The 24332-nt window shown below is 38.3% G+C and overlaps 1 protein-coding gene and 1 long non-coding RNA gene across 2 annotated transcripts in view; one reads left to right on the top strand and one right to left on the bottom strand.

The window, feature by feature from the left end:
• PALMD (palmdelphin) overlaps positions 1–24332 on the top strand; it is a 56778-nt gene that overhangs the window by 19290 nt on the left and 13156 nt on the right. Inside the window, exons 2-4 of the mRNA XM_054833332.1 lie at positions 7459–7504; positions 12897–12977; positions 18444–18574. Coding sequence (XP_054689307.1) covers positions 7459–7504; positions 12897–12977; positions 18444–18574 — 258 coding nt within the window. The remainder of the gene's footprint in view (positions 1–7458; positions 7505–12896; positions 12978–18443; positions 18575–24332) is intronic.
• LOC129209219 (uncharacterized) lies at positions 584–23973 on the bottom strand. The gene is made up of 3 exons (XR_008578017.1): positions 23883–23973; positions 23060–23252; positions 584–702 (listed from the first exon to the last, which is right to left on the bottom strand). It is a non-coding gene; the product is annotated as an uncharacterized LOC129209219 (long non-coding RNA).

Genomic DNA, 24332 nt, shown 5'->3' with positions numbered 1-24332 from the left:
CCCCTGCTCTTTCCCCCTCCTTTGCATTTTCCAGTAGCCACAGTTCCACCCTCTGCCATCTTCCTTTACCACATTTTGGCACTCCTCAGACTTCTCTGGGCAATGCTTTGACTTGCTAGCTCAGCAGTAGCCACCTTTTTGCTTGGTTAGTTCCCTGCCAGCTTAGCAAGCTGATTCAGTGAGCAGACATCCAAGTAAGCTGTGGGAATACAGGTCCAGAGAGAGAGAAGAGCAGGATGCCTTTCCTCAGCACCACACAGCCATTATATCGGTTCAAACTTCTCATGTAATTTCACCCTAAGTGAATACCAAGCAAACCGTAGAATATCATTCAAAGGATCCACTTCTGATTCAGGTGAAAAGAAGGAAGATAATATTACCTTTCTGGTAAGAAAACATAGCTGTGAAACAGGTCTGAAATCCTGACAATCAAATCTTACAAGAAAAAGAAACTGCATTAGACCAAGATTTTTTGCTCCTAGGTAATAATCACTAAGAGATGAAGTAAATAGACACAGTGCTATAAGAAGCAGAAGTGAAATGTTTGAATCTTTTGAAAAACCTAAGTTGATGACATACTCTCACAGGCATCCGGATGACTATGCAGCGCAGGCAGCTGAGGCTGAATTGCTGGGCGCTCCACGCAGCAGGCGTCAGCCGTTCAGTCAGAGCCCCCGTGTTATTCAGATGACCTACCCGGCACTGCAAACAAACAGGGGACAGCTGAAGTTAACAGTTTGAATGACTGACAAGTTGAGAGTTTTTCTCAGGCACTGCTTCCAAATAACAAACTCCTCTGCAAAAAAAAAAAAAAATAGGTCTTCTTCAATGAAGAAAATAGGCCTCTATTTGCAACAAGTGTTATCCGCCATAAATATTCTTATCAGCTCTGCTAACAATAAAGTTTTGCATAATCTCATCACGTATTTTTTTCCATTAATACTTGGAAAGGCTTACGCAAAACAAATTGTATGTGGGATATTTTCTGCCCACCCACAGCGCAGGATACTGAATATCTGGAAGCACAGGAAGGATTGCCAGAGTCTGAAGTCATCATGTTTTTGAAACAGCGGTTTCGAGTTTCAGATAAATGGCTAAACATACATGCTTATTACACACATCAGTATAAGGTCTCGCGGTCCCTGGACCACTGTGGTAAGGTAAGCCTGAGGCCTGCAAGGTGGCTGAGTCCATCCAGCAACTCACTGCTGCCAGAAGGGTCACATTTCCTCCTCATCTCCCAGCCAGAATCTCACTCCTCCTTCCTTCATGCTACTGCTCCTCTCCTCCCTCATTGAACCAATTCAGCTCACTGGCATAGCGGACACTCATAGACTTGGGGGTTTAAGTTTGGGGGTTTTTTTAAAATTACTTTCCCAATAGATTAGCAAATTCAATTGCTTCACAGAGTAATCAGAAGGAGGAAAGTGGCTGGAAAATGTGGCTGGAAGCATGGGTGGAGAAAGCAGTAATTCCTCTCTGCTCTGCTGAGAGCTATCAGATAAGGTTCATCCCATCTTGCAGAACACCTGAGCTCCAGAACTCAGGGTAGACCTTGCTACAGGCACAGGCTAGTTCAGCAGCTTCCCAGGGGAGCAGGGTGAGCACTCTGCCCATGCCTTAGGAGATGGGAATCAATTGATGTAACCGACACAGCTTCCATTCTTCAGCCTCCAAACAAGAGGTTGGTTGTTAAGGGAACTTGCTGAATGGCTTCACCACCTCCAGCCTTGTCCCTGCACCCCACCCCAGCTCTAGCAGAAAGACTTTCTCCTAAGGAATTCCTACTTCAGCTCTGCATCCACACCAAATCATATACTTTAAAGGCTTCCATCAGCAGCACTTGTACTTGGAGAAACCACACCTGGCACTAAGCATTCACAAAAATCAGAATATGTCCTGCAGTTTACCTTACTATAGACAGCACCTCACCCCTGGGGGTTTTGTTACTTTCCCCAGGATCTGGCCCTGGTTATGAGGTATTTGGTTTCACTTAATGAAATGCAATTAAACTACACAACAACTAAAGTTGGTTCTCAGAGCCCTGCTAAAAATTCCCCACACAGTTGGCTGGGTAGGATTTAAACCTCTGCACTATTCTTAGAAGCGTGTATCTGCAGCAGTTGGAAAATGCTGGGTTGCAGGCAATGCGTTCCACAACATGTTTAAGGCTCTGATCCTGCCTATTTTACACTTTGTGGGTTTATTTCAGTTTACACTTCAAAAAAAAAACCAGCAACAAAAACTAAACACAATCCTATCACTTATCTAGGCACCTGAACACATTCTGTTAAGAATCTCACATTTAATATCACCACAGTAATTACACTTAAACTATTCACTGAAGTGTGATTTTTTTAAATCAGAGACAACAGTTTGTTCAAGCTGCTTTGGAAAGCCTCCCACATTCAGAGTTTCATAAAACATTTCCAAAATACATGAGGCCAAGAATTGATGACTGTCTGGGAACATAAAAAAAGCTGCCAAAAAATGTTTAACTGATTAAAAAATAATCAATAGACTTTGATAAAGTTCACCCTGTAATTTTAGAAAATAGGGGCAAGATGATTTGTATTTAGCACAATAACATTTATAGGTAGGCTCCACTGTGCATACAATATACAAACCTACCATGGAAGAGATGGTGGAGCCTGTGCTGCATTCTAAAACTTCTCTGTAATATTGAAAGATATCTGATAAGCAGATTTATTATAAAATGTGCTTAAAATAATCAATGTTTTAAAAACAATTGGAGGCAATGACCAACAGCTGTTTCTTTAGTTTGATTTTAAAGACTTAATATATTCACAGATATGAATAGCAACAGGAAGGGTGTTGTACCAACAGAGACATAATAGGTCAAGGTTTTTCCTTCCAGAGAAGTTTGTCTACTCAAACAAGTAAAGAAGGTAGAATTTAGCTTCATAAAACTGAGATACTTGGATATTGTTTTGCTTCAGTGAGAGGACCCAAGAAATTCATTATATGAAGACCAGCCTAGTAGGGAATTACTTCTCCAAAATAGACCTTCAAGGCAAAATTTTAATCCCTCCTGAAAGCTGGCAGAGGTTTTGTTATGAACATTATTTAAGATCCTAAAAATGTACACATTTTCATAATTTCTAATATTGTATACTTTGATGGACGGACATGAGGCTTTTTTTAAAACACACACACACACACACACCCCAATTTATGGCATATCTTTAAGCATACTGGCTAATATAATCTTGACTGGCTAAAGTATAAAAGAAAGCATCTTAAATTTTATTCACCTGATAAGGGTCAGGCAATCCCACATGATAACCAGGTCATTAGATTAAAGATTTAGCAGCCAACAGAAACTGAGAAGCTAGAAAGCTGTAGATGTATGAGCCACAGAAGGAAAACAATATTGTTATTTATAATATGAAAGAAATCACGTTAAAGTAAAACACGTTTAATGCGATAGGTGCTGCTTCGGCTAGTATTCTTTCCCTGGACTTCAAGCCTTTTATTTACTGAGGGCTAAGTTTTCCATTGCTAATAAGTGTAACTATCTTAAGCTTTTTAGCCAAAAATATAGCACCACGATGAACCCCAAAAGAGTTCTTCCTAGACAAAAGCTGTTTGCTGCTTATTGTGCAACATTAATGCACTATTGACTGAAACAACTGGAAGTACTTTGCAACCTAATGGTGGAAACGGCCTTCACAACCAACCTTTAAACCTTGTTTATGTTGAGAAATAACATGCAGCTGAAGACAAAGTCTCTCTAAAATAAAAAGAAGTTTTGGGAGCAACTGCCCGAAGGCTTTTGTTGTCCATTTGCATGCATTTCATCTAGAATAAACAAAAAGTTTTAGATCTTCACATTTCAAATTTCTTGTTGGCTTATTTTTCACCTTTAAAATGCAAAATCTTGGTTCTAACTGCAGAGATCATTTCTCAATCAGCTGAGGCATCCTAGACACCAAACCTTTGGGTCAACTGACAGGATGCTGCAGTAGACATTTTCAGTGAAGAACATTCAATAAATTTTGTCTCCTTTTCATTCTTCTGCTGTCAGAGATTCAAGGCTACATGCAGATGCACAGTGGCAGTACGTTTGCTCACTGTAAGAATATAAAATTCACTTGATATCAAGTTCAAAATGCCCTTTTCCTGTTTCAAACACAGCTACAGAAGGCAGCTCATCACAAAGCAAAATAATCAGACTAGTTAAGATGCACAAAATGGTGATTCATGGACTCAGTAACCACTCTTTCCAGAAGTATAAGCTATGTTAGCAGTTGAAAACAACCTGATAAAGTCTATCACTTCAAACTCACTTTTTCAAACAGTGAAAGCTTCTTGCTCCTTACCTTTAATGTTTCTTCTTAGAAGCAATTATTGTTTGCTACTATAATAACCTATAACTCACTGTACACATATTACCTTAGGTTAATGATTTGTTTCAAAAGAAATCCCAGTACAATGAGTAAGAGTAGAACTGAGGATGGTTTTGTCTGTAGAATGTGGCCAGGGACAGCCGCTACAGTTCTGAACTGAAGGGATTTCTCCTTGCCAGTACTCAGATTTTGATCCAGAAATGGGCAACAGAACTTGCATTTCCAGCTGTGAAAGTGCTTCTGTGGTCCTACCTCTAGATTTTAATTCAGCAGGCTTCTAAATTTCCACCCATTTTTCTTTAAGACTTCATAATGCAACTGTTTCGCCTTGTGCTTTAGATTCTCATTATTACTCCTACATTAGGTAACCAGTGCAAAACGGAAAAGAGCAAAGGAAGACGTGAAGCCAAAAAAACCCAACCTGTGTGACTCATGTGATACAACAAACATTTTCTGCATAACTCAGAGAATCTGCTCTACCAAAAGAAAAATACACAGTTGTCAGTTACAGAAACACAGGCTAACAAATTATTATTTTTTTTTCTTTCTTTCTTTCTCCCCCCTCCACCCCCCCACCTTAAACTTGCAGAATAGGTACTTTCCTCTGGATATATTTCTGGCAGGAAAAACCTTGTTCCAAGAATCCTGCAGACTGAAAACACAGCTATTCAGATTCGCTGATCTAACCTATAACACCATGGATACTCCTATTGGTGAATCAGGCTTAAGGGGTAGACAAAATGACAGCTGGTCCATTTCTTCTCTTGCACATAAATCCCATTTAGAATAGGATTAAGATAACTGGAAGACATCCTATTGACTGAACAACAAATCCTGCCTAGCAAGGGGATATATGATTTAAACAATTTAAAAATGTTTAAAGTGTACTTTAAGTACTTTCTTATAATGATCACTTAAAAAGGGAAGCAACATTTTAGAAACCATCTTCAGGTTACTTCAAAATCTAGGGGTTTAGACTAGGGAAAGACATGTTAAACACTTTTTTAGTCTGTAAATATATAACATCCACAAGTGAGGTTTTTTTAAACTATTTAAATAATTCTGGAGCATAAAGTTTGGAAAATATTTTAGATAATAAAAATTCAAAGCTATGCAATCCCATTGATTCTAATTTGAACTTGAAATACTGATCTCATTTCTCCACCTGTTGAGAATGGAATCCCATTTATATCAGAGCACAGATTCTCGCCCCAGACAGACTTCCTTATTTCTGATGTAATCATTTGCTGCTTTAAATATTTCTAAACATTTTGAAGTCCACATACACAATTAAATTGAGATGAATTTCGCAGAAGGCAAAGATGAAATAAGTTTAGGGATTTTTTTTCAAAATATAATAAGGGAGGCTATACTAACTTATGAAATATTAAACAGAAAGACTGCATCTCTATTGTCTTCTGCAGCAAGAATATATTTAATTCAGTGGGGTGGTTGAACATATTCTCAAATCCATAAACTTAATGTATTTAAATTCCCATGTAATCTGTCTCTTGATATACCTCAGTACACTTGCCTTTGAACTTCACATTTGCTTTTATGTGGTAATTTTTTTTAATTTTGGGTGCTGACCAAATGAGGCATATATTAATATTTAAAAAAAAAATCTTCACTGAGAATAAAACATGGGGTCTTTGCAAGTTTGAACAAAACCTCAGGGTGGATCATAGTATAAACAAAACATTAATGTATCCTTAATCCCAGTGTGGAGGGGGGTAGTCTGCTTGTTTATATGGATGAGTCATGACATACTAGAAAGGTGGAAATTGAAATTAAATATTGATTCGTATTGAATTATGAGGATGTAACTTCGCCATCAAGTGTTCAATTCTCTAACACCTTAGAATCTGCCACCAAGATTCAGGTCACTGTACTGACATGCAAAGTAAAACCCCTCACCAAATCCTGCTGAGTTTAGTCATCTCAATGAATTAGCAGGAAAGAAACCAAAACACGCTGACTGACTCTCCTGTTGGCGTCCTTACTTAAGTTACATGATACCGAGGGTCACAAAGGGATTCCAGATTCACACTACATCTTTATGCTGTTTGAATTCAGCTTTATGTCGCTTTAGAATTTTTTCCACAACTGGATTTTACTAGAGACAGTGCCACTTGTTTTGCAAATTTCCAAACATTGATTTTGGAAGGATGACTCCCACTCTTGTAACTGGAAAGGTCAAAACGTACGACATCCCTTGAGGAGCATAATGCTGTTTTCAGCAAAAATCTACAGCAAAAAAACCCCTTCAAGTCAGCTGAATGGAAATCCAGCGTGAGAGCTGCTGACATTTTAGACTCATCTTGGTAACCCTGAAATGATGATCCTGAAATCCTTACTTAGACAAAGCTTCCCCTGAGTCCTAGATAGCTGACCAGTAATTGCACAGATTAACACTTGCATTCAACGACAGACCTGATTGCTTAAAGTTTATTTTACTTTAGGTTAGCAGTTCTAAAACATTCTTCCAGCTATGAATACAGCTTCTCTAAAAATTTCATCTAGGAAACTAAAACTGCCATCTCAAAAAAACCCATGCCATCTACAGGGCTAATATTGCAACAGTTTAAAACGCACAGGTGAAATAAGTTTCATAAGAAATAGGAATACTTACTAAGTTTAAAATATCTGTTTATCACCAGAAGAATACACAAAGGGAAGAAAGAGGAATAGGAAAATAATAAAAGTTTACTTCTACCATGGTCCTGAAAAATTCTGGTTTGGGCATTTAACAGTTAAAGCAGCAGTGGCATGCTAACTGAGCACATTAAAACAAAGAGTTGGCAGCTTCTGAAGGAAAAGGGCTTGTGCTCCACTGTTCCAACTTGTCAGTCTGCTCATGCCAGCGCTCTCCACGTCTGCCTCTTCCACACACCCTCATTACATGTGTCTGTCTGGGCTGATCTGCTCATCTGTTCAGGGACTCTCCTGACAAGTCAAAAATTCTGCCTTCTCGCTGCTCAGGAATTGGATCAAATCACCTCAGCTTTTTTTGTAGCCCCACCAGGAGGCTTTCTGCTTATGGTCTCATTCTATTTTCCTTCACTACTTGTTTGTTTTTGATTTCTAGAATGGAGGAAACCGAATTGCTGAAAGAAAGATTCCAGGCCATAACAGTAAGTGCCTATAGTTATAACTTGCTACTAAAAACAGAAAACAAAGGCTTAGAAGTAGTATTGTATTAATGAGCTACTGTGTGTTTTCTGAAGAATGATTTATCCCAGGACAGAAAAAGAGAGAGAGAGTTATGTCTGCTTGATATTGTTATTTTTTAATTCTGGTTTATAAGCTATTGCTTTAAAGACATTAAAGTTACCTGTACTGACTTTATTATGGGTTGTATTGCACTTTCAAATTAAATTCAAAGCGGTCAAAGTATGTGTGCAAATCGCTACTGGACAGTCTAAAATGCATATTACTATCATCACAACTGAATGTTTGCCTGAAGGACAGCGGGTCAAAAGGCAGCTAGAGAATTCCAGAACAAACAGATAATTTTCCCATTTCACAACAAAACAGAGAGATGAAAGATTTTTAGTTGTGCATTGTAGAATCAAATACAATTTCTGAGTTATTAATGATCTAAATAAATATTTCTATCTGAAAAGTAAAAAAGGACAAGCTTGGAATAAGCAAAGCCCTACCTGTCAGTTTTCAGAGGGGAGGGGAAGGAAAAAAAAAGACTTCGTAAAGTTTATGCTGAAGACATCAGAAAACATTTTCAGTTTCTCTTCTAAAGGGACATTTAATTCAAAAGATTTATTGTGTTTTAAAGGAAGTACTGAGTTATTTTTTAAAGATCTATAACCTGATGTAATGAAAATGTCTGAATCCAAATTCTCATCTGATTTGATCTCCACTGAAACCTACTCAGTTACAAAAGATTTAAACTGAAACAAAATTTGGCCCTTTGGGATGAAAGCTGCAGAAGGATCGCTCACAGGCAATCTTTAAAAACAAATAATGGGAACAAAGGTACATTTCACATGCTTAGCATGACAGATTAGTTGTGAAAGAAACACTACTGGTTGAATAAATGGTGGGCAGAATTAAAAATACCTTACTGGAACCAAATTAAACATGAGAAGACATTACTGGAAAGCTACAGGAGTTTAATAGGTTGGGTTTTAATTATGACACTTGATAAAAGCCAACAAGCCCATTTATCCTATTTACTTGAGACCTGACTTAAGCCCACAATAAAGGTAATATGAAATGTTTTAGAGGGTAGAGAAACAAATGTACTCTATAACTGTCATGGTGTTTGAACCGGACTCATAACCTGGACTTTGTCTCTAACGTATGGGCTCAAAAGATAAGAAATATTTTGGCGCTGCAGAGGAGTCCGGGCCTTGCAATGTTTTATACTTCCTGGTACCTGGCAGGAGGAACGGGGCAGCACGCTTGTCTGATGAGGACTCTTATGAACGTCCTAGGGTTAGCATCCTCTGGCTGCATCTTCACCTCCAGACAAATACTGGAGAAGTATTTTAAGAAACCGTGACAGCTTCCAGCTTCTTGCATTACAGGAAATAGGTAATCATATTTGGGTTCTGGCCATGACTTCATTTATGACACTTTCTGTGTAAAGGAACAATTTGCTCTCTACTTTCATCAATTGAGAGCATTTAATTAAAACACTCAGTGTGTTTGTTATACTGCACTGCAGAAATGAAGGAGGCTAAATAAGGTGAAGTTATCATCAGGTTTAAGAATCTGCAATATGAGTTGTCTAAGAAAACAAACACATTACAATTACAATTGCGAGTGACTCAGTGGCTCTGGGAAGGTTCGTCCCAAGCAACATACCTAGGAATTTCAAGAGCTACCTACAAGATATACGTTGTAAAGGATCTAGCAGAGGACAGCAAGGTGCACTCAGGTGCTCAGAGCAGTAAACAACTACACTTGCACTAAAACCCGATTGGCTTCTGTTGTTAGTGCCTGGCTCCTTTACAGCATCTCGTGCTCTCAGAGCCACTATGGGTTTTCAAATTCTTTTTCATGTCTTCTCTATATAGCAAAGCAAAAGGGAAAACCCTATGGTTATTATAATATTTTGATGCTTCCATGGCTCTGAAAAGGAACTGGTTTTCTCTGTTATATAGCTTCCACCTGCTGCTGGCATACATAGAATCTAATAAGTAAAAAATAAGATGCATCCATTTTGTTAGAGAGACTGTCATATCTTAAAATACAAAAGCTTTAGTGTTTGCTGTGGCAAATATGTTGAGAGAAAACAGTCAAAGAGGAACCTTAGGCTTAACCCTTTCTCATCAAATCTTCCATTCTATGGGAAAACAAAAGTGATCGATTTGAATTACGATTAAAGATTTGAATTATTCCTGCAATCTTGTGCCATCAGACTAAAGTGTCCATACCTCTCGATAAGACCCCTCAATAGCCAAGCATTACATCTGGAAAATTACATGAAAACAAAAATACTTCAGCTAAAACATTAGCTGCTCCGTAGGCCTTGGCAGTACACGGCATCTGCCATGGGAGCAAGCAGACCAACACTGGCACCACTGTGGAACGCTGACACAAACTAATGGACTTGGCACACAAGGTGCATAGCAAGACACTGCTCCGTAAATGTGTTTCCCTTCCTTTCAGATAAATCCAATTTAGAACACAATTCTTTTCTAGGCTCAAGAGTCAGGAAAGATTCCTATATGTTTCAATAAAAGTAAAATTAGGACCAAGGCTCAAGTCTCACCTTGCAATGATGCACAACAGAGAGGAAGGGAAGGTGTTCTTTCATAAAAAGCAAATCTTGCTCACGTTAACAAGAGCATAGTAAGAGAGGATTAGAGGACTTCTGCCAGCAACCTGATTATCTACAGGGGCAGAGCATGAAGTTTAGTAGAAGCATGGATCTGTTAACGATCTAGGAATAAACACTTATTTCATTACATGTATAGTCAAAACTTTGTACAGCAAGACATGATTTGTAGACAAAGCATAGCAGAATACACTGTAGAAAGGGTCCTAACAGGTTTTGACAATTATTCTGACAACACAAGGTTCAAAATGGTTCCTCATATGTCTTCCTTGAATTTAGCTTCTGGCATTAGACCTTCAGCTTTCTTTGACTAGATATATAAAAAACAATCTACTTCAACCTATTTAATCTGGATAATTGCATAATGGATGCTTATTACCAACCAGCGGAATTAAAACATTCTAGAACACCAAGGGATACAAGTAGAAAACTTTAAGAGAAAAAAAATACAGGATACAAAAGAAACCTCTCTAGATCTCTAACAAGAGAAACAGGCAAAATTTTCATTACTGAATAAGTTCCTTATTACACAGTTAATTTGAAATGCAGTTATTTGTGCCTTTACACTTATTTGTTTCTGCACAGTATTTTTGTGTACCACTTCTCATTTCAGACTGCCCAAAGTCTTAGTGCACATCTCCACCAGTATGAAAATATTTAAATTTACTTAGAATATTTTTAATAGTATAAACTAAGTAAAAGTTCATTTTCTGGTTAAGAACCTTATCTAGAACTTCAGTAAAGAAAAAAAGCAGTTTCCTCAAAATTGTAACAATCTGTAAACACAAGCTCTTCTTGTACTTTGCTCATCTAATGATGGGTTATTTAAAGATCATTTATATAATGAGATCAGGAAATTATTTATTCCTAATTAAGGAAAGGTGTGAAGGTCAAAGACCAGATGTTATGTCTCCAAAATCAGGACTGGCTGAGTAAAATCCAGCATAGCAGCTCTTGGATAAAGTCTTTAAAAAGGGACATTGCAGAAAAAATACATATTATAGTGATCCTAAATCAGTAGCTTTGTTAACTGTATTAAAGAGCATAGGCAAAACTCAAAACCATTACAGAGATGAAGGTAGCATGTATCTTGAGGCAAGATTCCTACCTGCTCTGTGTATTAAAGAGGCAGACTAACACCATCCAGGAAAAATTGTAAAGCACAGATAGTGTTTATAGATGGCTACCGCACTTTACAGACTGCAAGAGAGAAGACGTCACTGACACTCATTCACCTACTAACCCCCAGCATGCCATCAGTTGTGCCTGGCCAGCCTGTAGTCCTGCCCTCAACCTCCACAAGGCTAGGTGGTTGTTTCTACTTCTTATCCTTCAAGAAAGCGCCCGTATAGCCTGTGGCCCCACTGCTAATTTCTAATTTCTAGTAACAGCAAAGCGATTCAGCCAAGCACACTATGGCTCTTCCTGTTTCCAAATCCCAGACCCTAGGGAAACCGTGGAGAACAACTCCCAGCCTTATGCCCAGCACTTCCTTCTTACTGACTTTCTACACTCCTTACACGCAGCTCAGGTGAGCTGAAAGGGCAAGTCTTTTCCTATGTTTATGAAGAACTTAACTCCTGAAACCATACTTGTCTGAAAACAGACTGTTAAAACACACCTATCTGTAATCTGTTCCAACTGAAAGGAAAAGGCGGTTAGCCTCCGGTCAGCAAACACATCTGCACAGGACAACAGATTATTAAATTTACTTCCCTAAATCATACTGAGAAACAAGCACAATAGTTTCCATGTCCAAAAACAGGATTTTATAGTATTAAGACTGACAAAGAGAATAGACTATTAATACAGCTTGCAAAAGTTAGCTTTCTTTGGCATGATCTTTCCCACTGGCTGCTGAGGACACAAAATACTAAATCAACGTTTGGCTTCATATAGAGGAGCAACAAGGATACTCCACGTGACAGCAGCTTTATGAAGACACAGGAAGATCAAGTGTTGCCAGCGTTCAGAGACTGTTCACCCATTTCCTTTTTTCTATAATCTGGAGCAAAAAGGATGAAGGTGGCATTATGCTAGATCAGTACTACTTAGGGTTTTTCCTTCTAAAGTTCAGCAGCCATAAAAACAGCCTTTGCAGAGACAATATTTTTTTTTAAGAACATATATGAAGCATACTACATTTCTCTGTGTCCATCTTCACCACTATGACTAATGAAATAAACAGGAATAAAGGCATAGAAATTTATTTCAGCTATTAGCCACAAGATACATAAGCTCAGTGCTGGATTCACCAACAGCCTATTTCATTTAGTGATGTATCACAGCAGCACAGTGTAGACTCTGCAGACTCCTTGCTCTCCTAAATGATGCGTGGGCTGCCTTAGGAATTTTGGTCAGGACCCATTCCTAATCTCATTTTGTACGTACAATTACACTCAAATGTTATTTCTTCCTATTTTCTCCCCCCTACCCTTCCCAACAGTAAATTATTTTTAATTTGGATCATCCCTGCTTTGTGGTCATTAACATGTTTAAATGTACGTCAGAGAAAGAGAAACAGAAACTGTACCTGCATAGGACAGACAAGCTGTTGCTGCTAGAATTATGCACTGCTTGAACGTCATGTAAGCTTTAAAATAAGGCTTTATTTGCATGGATTGATTTCACCCTACTGAACAGCACTTATACAATTTTTTCTTTTTTTTTTTAGCTACAAGTAATTTCTCTAAACAAAGTTTTGTTGTTCTCTGAATTTGTAGGACAAAAGAAAACTGCAAGAAGAAATTGCACAGAAACGTCTAAAAGTGGAAGAGGAAAAAATGAAGCACCAACATTTAAAAGTAAGTAAAGTGTTGCATTTATGTAACTAAAGACAGCCACAAGTCGTTCAGCATGAATAAAGGTTTTGGATTTTGGAATGCAAATCTTCATGCATTTAAGTCATGCTTTTACTGTCAAATTTTCACAGCTTTTTGGAGTCTTGCCAGGACTCCATTTGACTTTAATAAGCATCACCCTTTGAAAAAAATTACACTCAGGAGCTAATGTTATTTGATCACTTTCATGGCATAAAATGAGATCATAACTAGGAATAACTCACAGCTGAAAATTAAGCCTCACATTTCAGACTGGGTGTGTTCACTTCTTAATTCCTCTGAAGCAAGCTCACTTGGTACAGGGTGCAGAACAATCATGAGGTCTAATTGCACTTTTTTTTCCTGGAAAAAGCAGCCTATTTTTATTTGGCTATAGCCTTTTGTCAGCTTGTTTAATAACACTGGTAAAATAATGTCATTTCTTTGTATATTTTTTTTTAAAAAAGCATAAATGCTGCAAATATTGTCCTGAAATATGGCCTGATAAACTCAGGATTACCAAGAAACCAAAAGATCCACCTCAGCAGACATTTGAAATTGCAGTGATTTCTACCCAACACCACCATTCTTTAAATGTCTATTGCACTTTGGCAGTACATGTCAATTACGGAGATGAGAAAATCCATGCTTCTAGAAATATGCAAAACTTGGTATTTTATATACCCTTTTAATTATGTCAGCGGATAAACAGAAAGCTATGTTGAATGCAATAGCAAGAGCGTGGCACATCTCCTTGAGGAAATGTGGGAGAAGTACCTTTAAAACAGACTCCTCTTCAAAATAGACACCTGATCCTGGGTTTCATCCACCCTCTTCTTTTGTGTCAAGCCAAAAGAATGAGAAGTTATGATAAACTAGTTCACTGGGCCAGGCAAGCCAACGCAGACGTCACCCATGCTTAGGTTTTATTACAAGGTAGTGACAATAAGGACAGGCTTGACCAATTTTGTAATGTCTTGCCTAAAAGAGAGAGGAATATCTTTTCCAAGTCCTGTAACTAATGAGCAGCAAAGGTGACTGTCTTCCTCTGTCTTAATACACGGCTACATGGAGTACCGCAATTTATCTTTCAAGTTTCCATGCCTATAAATTCAGAACGACTCTTTTGCCCTTTTAAGAAGGATAAACTGATCTGTACTAGACAACCAGCTAATCCTCACTACTGCTGTGTGCAGACAGAGTCCTAGGGCAGTTGCCTTACAGTTTTAGTACATGCCTTCAGCTAACATTAATAGGTACCACTGAGTTAAAAAGATAAGGAAAAAACCCACCTTGCACTTATTCTGAAAATGATTTATGGAATTTTACAGAAGCTAAAACACTCCTGGAAAAATATTTCTGAAATGCTGTTCCTTTGGAAAAGGAGAGAAGATATGATTTTTTTGCCTGTTCTATGAAAAATCATGCAGATATCATACAGAAAAGTTTTTAAATTAAAATCAGTCATATTGCATATGAGGCAAATCAAGGATCTGTAGAGGAAATTATTCACTTGGCAAAAAGGGATCAAGCATACATTTAAATATATATATGTATGTGTAATGTATAAATGCATACATTTCATTAGCTATTTGGAGGACAGAAAATAGAGACTACTTTTTCCAACCGAGTACTAAGGCATCTAATATCAGATGCAACATTACTCTGTGAACATCCTCTACTCAATGCCCTAAAAGCCTTTAATGAACATTTATGCTTCAGACTAATTCAGGTATTTCGATGGCGTCAAACACAAGAATCTAGTGCAGAAAATCACTTCAAAACAGATTTAGACTTCCAAAACGTATAGGCACTTCTGAAAGTTTTATTGAGGGTTCATTTCCCTACAAGTCGATTTTGTTCATTTATACTCCTACCAGTTATGTATGGTGAAATCTAGAGCTCTGTGACCTATTCGACATAACTTGCACCTGTCCCTTCGGAAACTATTGCAGGTTAGTAAATCTCACTGTCGTATAGATGTTCCTGTTAGCTGGATATCACTATCCTGTTCCTCATTTTGTCCTTCATTCCTATTTATAGCCCTTAGAAGGTTGTTTTGTGTGTGCATGTTTGGGGTTTTTTTTTTAAATTTCCTTTTTGCATATCGAAATCTCTGCTTTGGCTTCCCAATGACTTTGTTTGCTGTCCCCAAGCTAAACTTCTTTCTAGCAAGGAGACAGATGAGGTATCACAACAGGTCTTAGTTGTCTGGTAGAACCATACTGGAGACAGAATATTTATTCCCTACACGTGCACCTCTACCACCTAAAGTAGAGGACACGCAAGCAAATACAGATACCCGCGTGGATAGGACTTCATGGAACTGCAGGGGGTAATGGGGGCTGCTAGTGAGAGAAATTCCATCCTCAAGTAGTTTTAGATGCACCAGCAACTAATTCTTCCTCCTACATGGAATCCTTCTCAGTGAGGCAACAAGTGGAAGGACCAGACAGAGTTGCTTGAAAAGTGTAGGTCAGCACTGATTTGCATGTACTTTCCAAGAGCTTTTCTAGTTTAGCTTATTAAGTTTTTTGTTTCTGACATGCCTGAACTCCATTAGTGTTACGTTGTAGGTGCTGGTCACACACCTTCTTATTCCAGGAGTTAACAGTGTTGAACTATATCCTCTGTGAAAACTGCAGAAATGATTTATGCCTCCCCTAACATGCCATGAGGTGAGCTGCCATACCACTGGGAGATCAAGACCCACAAACTCCAAACCCCTGTGCCTTCCAGGGAAGGATGAATCTTTCAGTGTTAGTCTAGCCTTGTTAAGGATTACAGTGGACCTATACCTAGAGCACACGTAGGGCAGAATTCACAAAATTTGCCGTACACTGTCTCGGTACTCCTGATGTGACCATGAACTTATAAAAGAAAGTGACTGCTTTCCAGCACTCTGGCCATTCCCAGGGTCTTACACATTACAGCGTGTAAGTATCCCTTTCTCTTAACATACTGAACTTAATGCAAAATGGAAGTGCGTGCACGTATGTGCTATAACACATGCACAGCCTAGTACCGAGCTAGACATGCTTTACAGTGGAAGGAAACACTAGACAGCAGGAAGAACCCGACAGCCCCAAAGCAGCTGCTCCTGCACTGGCTGGTGCCGATGCCTCAGTGGAGCAGCCTGGAAATGGTCTGTTGTTCAAAGGCTGTTTCCAAACTACGCAATGTGACATTCTTTCAAAAATGGCTAGTTAAATTAAAAAGATTACATGGCATTTAGTTAGGAGCAGCAGTAAACTATTCTAGGAAAAAGCAAAAGTATCACTATTATGTTATGCCTATATTTAGGGAGTTTGTTTTCTTGGGCCTAACCTTATACATACATGAAGCTTTTGTTGATTTCAATGGGTGTTATCAGTTTGAGGTCTACACTGCCAGCCCTGCTGTAATTCTCACAGGAATTACAGAATTATTTTTTGAGAAAACAGTGTTAGACTAATTCAGTTCCAGCCAGGATTAAAAAATCTCACTTTTCTAAGAGGCCTACTTATTAAAATCTAAACAGCTTGATTGAAAGGGAATTAATAATTGTGTTCCCTCCAACTTGAGAAAAAACAGTATTTTGTGGTTAAAAAAGGGTTGTACCAACACCAGACTATATGCATCTACCAGATCAGGTAAAACCATTCTATAAAATCTGCATTTATTTCATCTGAGCCTAAGACACAACTGCCAGGAAGTGCTGCCAATTGCTTCTACAGCCAGAGTCAAGGTTCAGAACAGTCTTGAGCAGCCCTTGTTCCCCACACATTTCCCAGGATCCAGTGTTGAGGGAGAGAATACTGTCCCACAGGGTGAAAGCAACTGCAAACATTGCTCCTATGTGCAAAAACAACCTCCAAAAAAAAATATACTGCGGAGTGCCACAGAATTCCCAACAAGCCTATTTTAGCCACAGTTTCTATCACATCATGTATGTCACACATCAAGCAAGTTGAAAATTGCATTTAACTGCAATCAAGTCCTACATGCATCCTCCTCCATCAATTGAGCCTCAATAATAACTTCATGTAAAGTATACAGTAAACAGAAAATCGTAGGAAGCAACAGTTTAAGTGACTCAGCACACAGGACGCAGACAGGGACGCCAACAGGTGCTGCGAGCAGCACTATGGTTAATACAGCCTTCTCATCAGTGCTGAGCATAGCTCTGCCTCAAAACAGCAGTAGTCAAAATCCAATTTAATCTTCATCCACATCCTACAAGTAATGAAACTATATAGGGAAAAAATATAAAAACTAGCATGGAAGTCAGCTCAAAAAAATCTAAATTACAAATGGAAAATTCATGGTTAATTAAAAACCTTACATGCATGCCTTTTTTTTTTTTTCCCCTGTTGAAAGAGTTTTTCTAAGGAGCTCTGATTCCCAGTTCTTCCCCAAGGCAGCAACTGGATTTATTTTCCTGAGCTAGACTGAGGGGAACAAAAAGAGCACAAGAAAGTTTGCATGGTTTACAACCTCTAGGCTGCAAATATGAACTTATCTCCATGAATATTTTTTTCCCCCATCAGGAATATTTTAGAGAGCTCTGATGACTTTCAGATGCCACCTTTCATATTGTAAAGCAGCTATAGGAAACAATCAGTGCATACAGCCATATTTTTCAAAATCTGAAGACACAGCTGAGAGATGCACTCACCTGTACACATGCAATACACCCATTTATAAGCCACTGCTGTACAGAAAGAACTCCATAGGCACTAAACAGGTCAGGACCTCAATACATAAACCCTGGATTTCCCCTACGACAGCAGTTCTAAATACACAGCAGATCTGCTGAAACACTAACTAGACATCAGTAACCCACGCTCCACCCTTCCAGTCCCACTCTTACCCCACACATCCTCACCAGATGAAATGCAAGTTCCCTACCATAATTACTCAAGTTTCTTGTAAATTCCAGAGACAGCATTGCTTCGCTTCCTTCCTAGAGATCTCTTCTTCCTATACAATCTTATTTACAGAAACTTTCCACCTTTTATACCCCCTCCCCTAATTTGTGCAATGCCATGACCCCAGAAATCCGGGCTATTGAAATAAAACTATAGCGCTTCTGACGACTGGGGTTTTTTGCATGAGTCTGTAGTATGGATGGTTTCATACAACTGTTTTGCTTTATTGAGGACAAACACACCATTGGATCCACTTATAAATATTAATCTGTTACAGGTAGCAACTGAAATCCTCTAGGAATTTGCTGGGTGGACTAATAAAATGGGACATTGACTTAAAACCAAACTTATTAAGAACAATCTCAAAACAAATGTTTTTTAATATTTCCCTTTCAGTGGCACTTACCGCTATCAGGTTGCCTTATACTAGATACAGCACAAGAATGTGGATCATGTCTATGGTATCAAGACAAATAGAGTAAATGATTGACTAGCCTAACTTTTAAAGTACACTTACTTGTCTGTATTTTTCCCCTATCAGAAAAAGGCCCTGCGAGAAAAATGGCTTTTGGATGGCCTAAGTTCTCTTACTCCAAAAGAGCAAGAAGAAATGCAAAAGCAGAATCGGGAGGACCAACAACGGACTCATGAGCTGGAACAAGACATTTTCAGGTAGGGTAGTACCCCTGCCCTTTTGTCTGAGTTAAAATTGTCCCTGCTTAAAAGTCATGCCTTATTTCATAAAAGATTAAAATGTCAGCAAGGGCTAAACATACGCAGTTTGATACACAGAGTAAAGCAATCTTTGTTATATGTTCTGCTCAGCTAAAATTAGCTAATATACAGTGCAAGCTTCCATACTCTGAATTTTATCAAACTGCACAATAAATATCTTACAGAGTATGTGTTTCTTTAATTGCAGCTACCCCTTCCATGCTATACTCAATAGATGTAAGCCACAGTATATAGGTTTTGCTCTGAAATAGTAATTGTTGAATCAGAATTTCAAAACAACACTAAACAGCTATAAAAGTTCTTCAGTTCCACTAGGCCCTGCACGGCCTTTAGTACCTGACTTCTGTCATAACACAGCACTTCAGAAAGTACAAGCTGCCTAGCCCCTTTGGTATCACTTGCCTCATTTCTACTTATCTTCCATGGTCTTTTGTTGTCAATTTATTCCCAGAAGCCTGTTAGAGCAAAGGCCTTTTTCTACCTTTTGTCAGATGTTCCTACAAATCTCATTGCCTCGTGCCTCCCTACCACATATGGCGAACATCAAACTGCTTAAACAGTCTCACATACTACTCCTTTATTTACTATGGACGTGATTCTAGGTGCTTATTAGCTGCTGTTAGCCTTTCCCAAATACCACAGGGCTCCGTACACATCAGCTCCTTCTCTGGGTCCAGGCATACTGACTGGTTCTACCCATTAACACCCACATCCTGTTTCTTTAGATTCTGGAAAGTTTCATCATCCTTTTTTGAGGCTTCTTCCTCTATTTCAGTTCAATAGCATCTCCCTCCATACTCTCCTCTTCCTTCACTGTCATCCTACACACATTCTTTTGGCAAAGTTGTCACCCGGATTAGGTCCTCCAGTTACCTCCCACCCACCTCCCTCCTTACTCCATCTCTGACACAAACGATAATTGTCTTGGCTGACAGGCGGCAGCCTAGTGCTAGTTTGTCCTATAATTATGCTGACTTCTTCCTTGAAAGCACTTTGTTCAATAGAACAGCTTTTCACACGCCTCTGTGGAATTCTTTGTTGCAGTGGTAGGAGGTAGACAGTGCGCTCTAAAAACATCCCAGCAGGTTGTGATTATGAAGATATGCAAGAGGGGTGCCTATGACAGTGTGATCACCAGGAAAGAGCCGAGTGGGGAAGGACTGGCTTTGGAGCAACAGGGAAGTTGCACTGAGCAAGTAGCTCCCCACCAACCCGTTGGAAGTTCAGGCCTTCTCCAAGCACTGGGAGGATAGACTGGATTTTCAAAGTCCCTTTGACCTTGAGTAAGGGGTGGAGGTTTAGCAGAGATCATCTTTATGCCCTAAGAAATTTGGTGATGGGAGATCTTTACAACTACTCCTGCCCTATCCCTCAGAAGACTTGGAATGCAGGCTGAGGACTTAAAACCCTTCCTACAATAGTAATTCAGAGATTTCAGCAAATAGGGTTGATTATTCCAATATGTAACGTCATTTCCATGTCTCTCAGAATCCTGGGTTTGTAACTCCAGTTGTTGAGTCTTTTGATACTGTTTTTGTAATTATTGACCTGAATTTGTCATCAGCTCAGTGACCTTAATTTTTATTTCCTCAGAGACCAAAACTGAACGCACATAGTGAGCTTTACTTCTCTGAATATAGACATATAAACTTTTTTTAACATTACTAGAATTTATCATTGTTACAAATAGTAAAACAGTAATCCAACTGGAGCATCAAACCTGAAACACTCCTTTAATTCATGTAGGTCAATTAGCATCAGAGGAATAATCCTTCTACTTTAGTTCTAGATTGGATCCAAAAGTTGACAAGGGGTTATAAATTTTAACATTTATCTGAATTAGAAGCTTCTAGGTCTTTTAAAAGATGCCCATAGACATTTAAAGGAAGATTTCTAAATGCTTTTGTGCTTTAAGGAAGGAGAAATGAAAGTGCCAAGCCCATCATTGTCCCCCGATTACTTTCTTAAATCAGAACATGGATCCTGGAGTAACATCTCAGCCCATCTCTTTTTTCATAATTACAAGGACTAGATGCAGATACACTGTGAATGGGAAGACTGCACATTTAGTACTGCATCACATAACCAAGAGCACACACGTTACACCAAACAAGGCAGAGGTTCCTCAGCTCGTACACTTGATGTGTGCCTGAGCCTGTAACAGCCTAACTATAGATACGTGCCTGTTACCTTCCCACTAGAAGTTTTGCCAGAGATTTGGTTAACATCTAGCATGTACAAAAAAACCCCCCATTTTAGAATTCCTTTCTAATAAATGTAAGTGGGATGTAGGAATGACAGGTTTGGTTTGTTGTGTTGGTTTTGATTGGAGGTTTTTTGGTTGTTTTTGGGGGGTTTTAAATAGTTTCTATTTATATGCCTGCATTTAGGAGAAATGTATTAGATATGAATTCTTTTCCTACATAGTTCCAGATTCAGTTAGTTATAAGCACAAGTAATATTTGTACATCTAGATGGCTAATATTCTGACCATAAACCAGCAATTTAAATGCTTATGAAAATTAAATTAAATAAGTTTACTTGCAACTGTAAGCACTACAGTGGAAAAAACTACAATAAATGTTTGATTGTAGTTGCTGGACTTTCTACTCTTATTAAAAATATTATTCTTTTTCCAAGAATATAAAGCTATTTTACTACACGTGCTTAATGGAACCTGTGAATGGTTCCTCTTATATTTTTATATATGCCACTCTTTCATGGCAATTGATTTTTTTTTCATGGTGAACTAAGTATTTCCACACCCACTTATGGTTAATAGCAGTGTTACCAACTAACTTTTGCCACCTGTGACGTTGTCCTGGGAAGCTCCACCAAATTGCTTCCTCCTTAAAATGATTCCTACTTCCTGACATACATCTGAAATATTTCAAACTTATTTGTAATGAAATGAATCAGACAAAATACATCAGCATAAAATGAAAAGATTAACTGACAAAGAAAGTTAACACAAAATGACGCACTGTCTTCACTCTTACGATAACAACTTCACAGGTATAATGCATCCTAGAAATGAAAATCAGGACAGAAATGCTCCTAATTACATTCCTGAGGCACACTGAATTAAGAGGACTTAACTGACCATTCCTGAAGTTCTAAAGACAGTTTAGAGGTTTATAAGGCCTTGATATCAAGAGAAATATTTTCATTACTGACATACTTAGGCTCATAACCAAACAATCTACATGCCTTAAAGTCTTTGGCAGCTTTTATCTTCACAATACACAGAGGACCCAGACAAGGACATTTGATTTTACAGATGAAGAACGGAGGCAGAAGAACATACCTAGAATCACGTAGAAACTTCCTTCTGAACTAGCAGTTTAAGCAAGTTTATTCACATCAAGCATCTTTTGCTATAAATTATACTTCCTGCCATTCCTCAATAGCTGTCTATAGAAGGCCTCTAGAAGAACATCCAGATATCATTACACTTTGTTTAGACATACCCAGCCCACTTTCAAATAAGACAACAGCAATACAGAAACCTAGTAATACAGAGTTCAGTATGAAAAAAATCCACTAAAAAGCACAAAATATGCACCATACAGTACTTGCACAGTGCTTTTGCTCTGACTACATATATGTGAAGTCATACCTTTGACCTGCCCTGTAAATCAAAGATTGCTAAACTGACCCTGTAGACACATGTCATGCAGTAGCAGTAAGATATATTATTGAAAAGCTCAGCAGAATTCTTTCTTTGGGTCATCTAATTATTAAACATCATTTGATTTAGATTCTGTCCACTCTGGTTATTATTCTGCATGTGTTCTATCATCAGTTAAAAAATCTGAATCACTTTAAAGATTTTTTGAATAGCGTTAGACCAGTCTTTTTTTCTTTCTGCTGAGAGGACAACCACAACTGCAGGCAGATTATTTCTGGTAGTGACATGGGCCTTTCCATCAGCCTCCTAAATGGGACCTCTGTTTTGAAACATTCTGTACTTGAGTGTCGAATAGAGCTAGTGTCTGCTATCAGTTCAGATTTGAGCATTTTTTGATAAAAGGGAGAGTTCCATTCTTTGTATCAACAACAAAACAGTAAATAGTGAGTGGCCTGAACCACCTTGCAGACAAATAGCTCTGGTTACAGACAAAAACCAGCATTTACATTATCTGTCTTATTCACCTTCTTTACACATTAGAGGTTACAGTGAGCCAAGTGAGCATGCCCTTGGTCAGGGTACAAGCTGAGTGAAGAATTAGTGGTCCCATTTTCTCATTTAATTTTCAGCAAATAGCACTCATTCTTGACAGAATTAGTTGCTAAACAACATACTTAAAAATGCACAAACAACATCACAGTTAACTAAGCTCTGTTCAATGGTTTGAATGTGATACATGAAGGCACGCTAAGGCTCGATGGACTCCAGAGCTGCGAAAGCATTTGACTCACCTCAAAACTTGTGAGGACTCACTAAATCGCCTTGTCCTCTCAGGCTGGTATTCTCTGGGGTGGTATCCTCCTATCTGCTTTTCATTCTTAAGCCATTTATTTTTCTTCTGGAGTGGCAGCGGTGCAACCCCAGCAGATTAGCTGGTGGCCAGCAGCAGTCAGGTATACTCTGTAGAATTTCTTAATTCAGCTACTACTTTGGCAGAGAAACCTCTAAATTAGCATCTCATCTTCTAAGGTTCCTTCTTGACATGCATCTGAAATGCTTCAGATCATTGAAAGATAGTTTCTTATAATTACTAAGGTAGCTGCTCGATCCTTTCAAGACAAATACAAACTGTGATGTAATTTCATAAAAGTGTCATTGATTTAGAAGTTTTAAACATTTAAACACACCAGAAAGATTCTGGCCTAACTTTTCAATTGCATGAAATCAAAAGGACTTCGGTTTCTTTGAAGTATACAGATTGCATCTTTTAAAAGTTTCCTTTCAATAAATTCCAGCATGCACACTCAGAATATCTTCTGAAAGTGAACCATAAAATTTATGTTTATATGCAAGTATGAGTGCAAAAGATATTTAAGGTCTAGATGCAATTCCCATTACGCGGGTATGAGAATTTTTCCCTAACCCCACCGAGCACTGAATCAGTCCTCTTAATTACCACATAAAATGGGTGTTGGTATGGGTGAGAGAGCATATATAAACTTAAATAATATTTTTCTTGATCTCCCAGATAAGTTTATCATCTTTGATTTATTTGCGTGTGTGTTTTCTCTTTATCTCTCCCTTCTCCTCACCTCCCCCCCTCTTTTTTAATACCTTTCCAGGAGTTTTCCTCCTCTTCTTCCACCTGTGTGTATAGGAGTGTTTAGAGTCCGGACTGAAATAAACCCATAGTAAAGGTTAATTATTCTTCAGTTCATTATGCTTTTGTGAGCTTTTAATGATTAATTTTCACATTATGATAATATTGCAATCAAGTCTCGTGTAAAAATACAACATTTCAATATATTAAACAAATACGATTCTGTAAGAAGCGCAGAAATATGGCACATGGTCATTGCATTACTTTCTTTTATGGTCCTCCAAGAATATTCATCCCCTTCATTATAAATTTTTTTAAAATTTTAGCACTATAATCAGTACCTTTGAGCAGGGTCCTAAAGACATCTTGCAGAGCTCAGGTCCAAAGTGTTATCTGCTTTTCAATATTTTTTTTTTTTAGCTTTTACTTTCATCCTGAATGCATTTTCTTCACATCTCAGTTCT

Source organism: Grus americana, chromosome 8 (assembly GCF_028858705.1).
Source record: "Grus americana isolate bGruAme1 chromosome 8, bGruAme1.mat, whole genome shotgun sequence".
Lineage (NCBI taxonomy): Eukaryota > Metazoa > Chordata > Aves > Gruiformes > Gruidae > Grus > Grus americana.
This window is presented reverse-complemented; position numbering and strand designations above follow the sequence as displayed.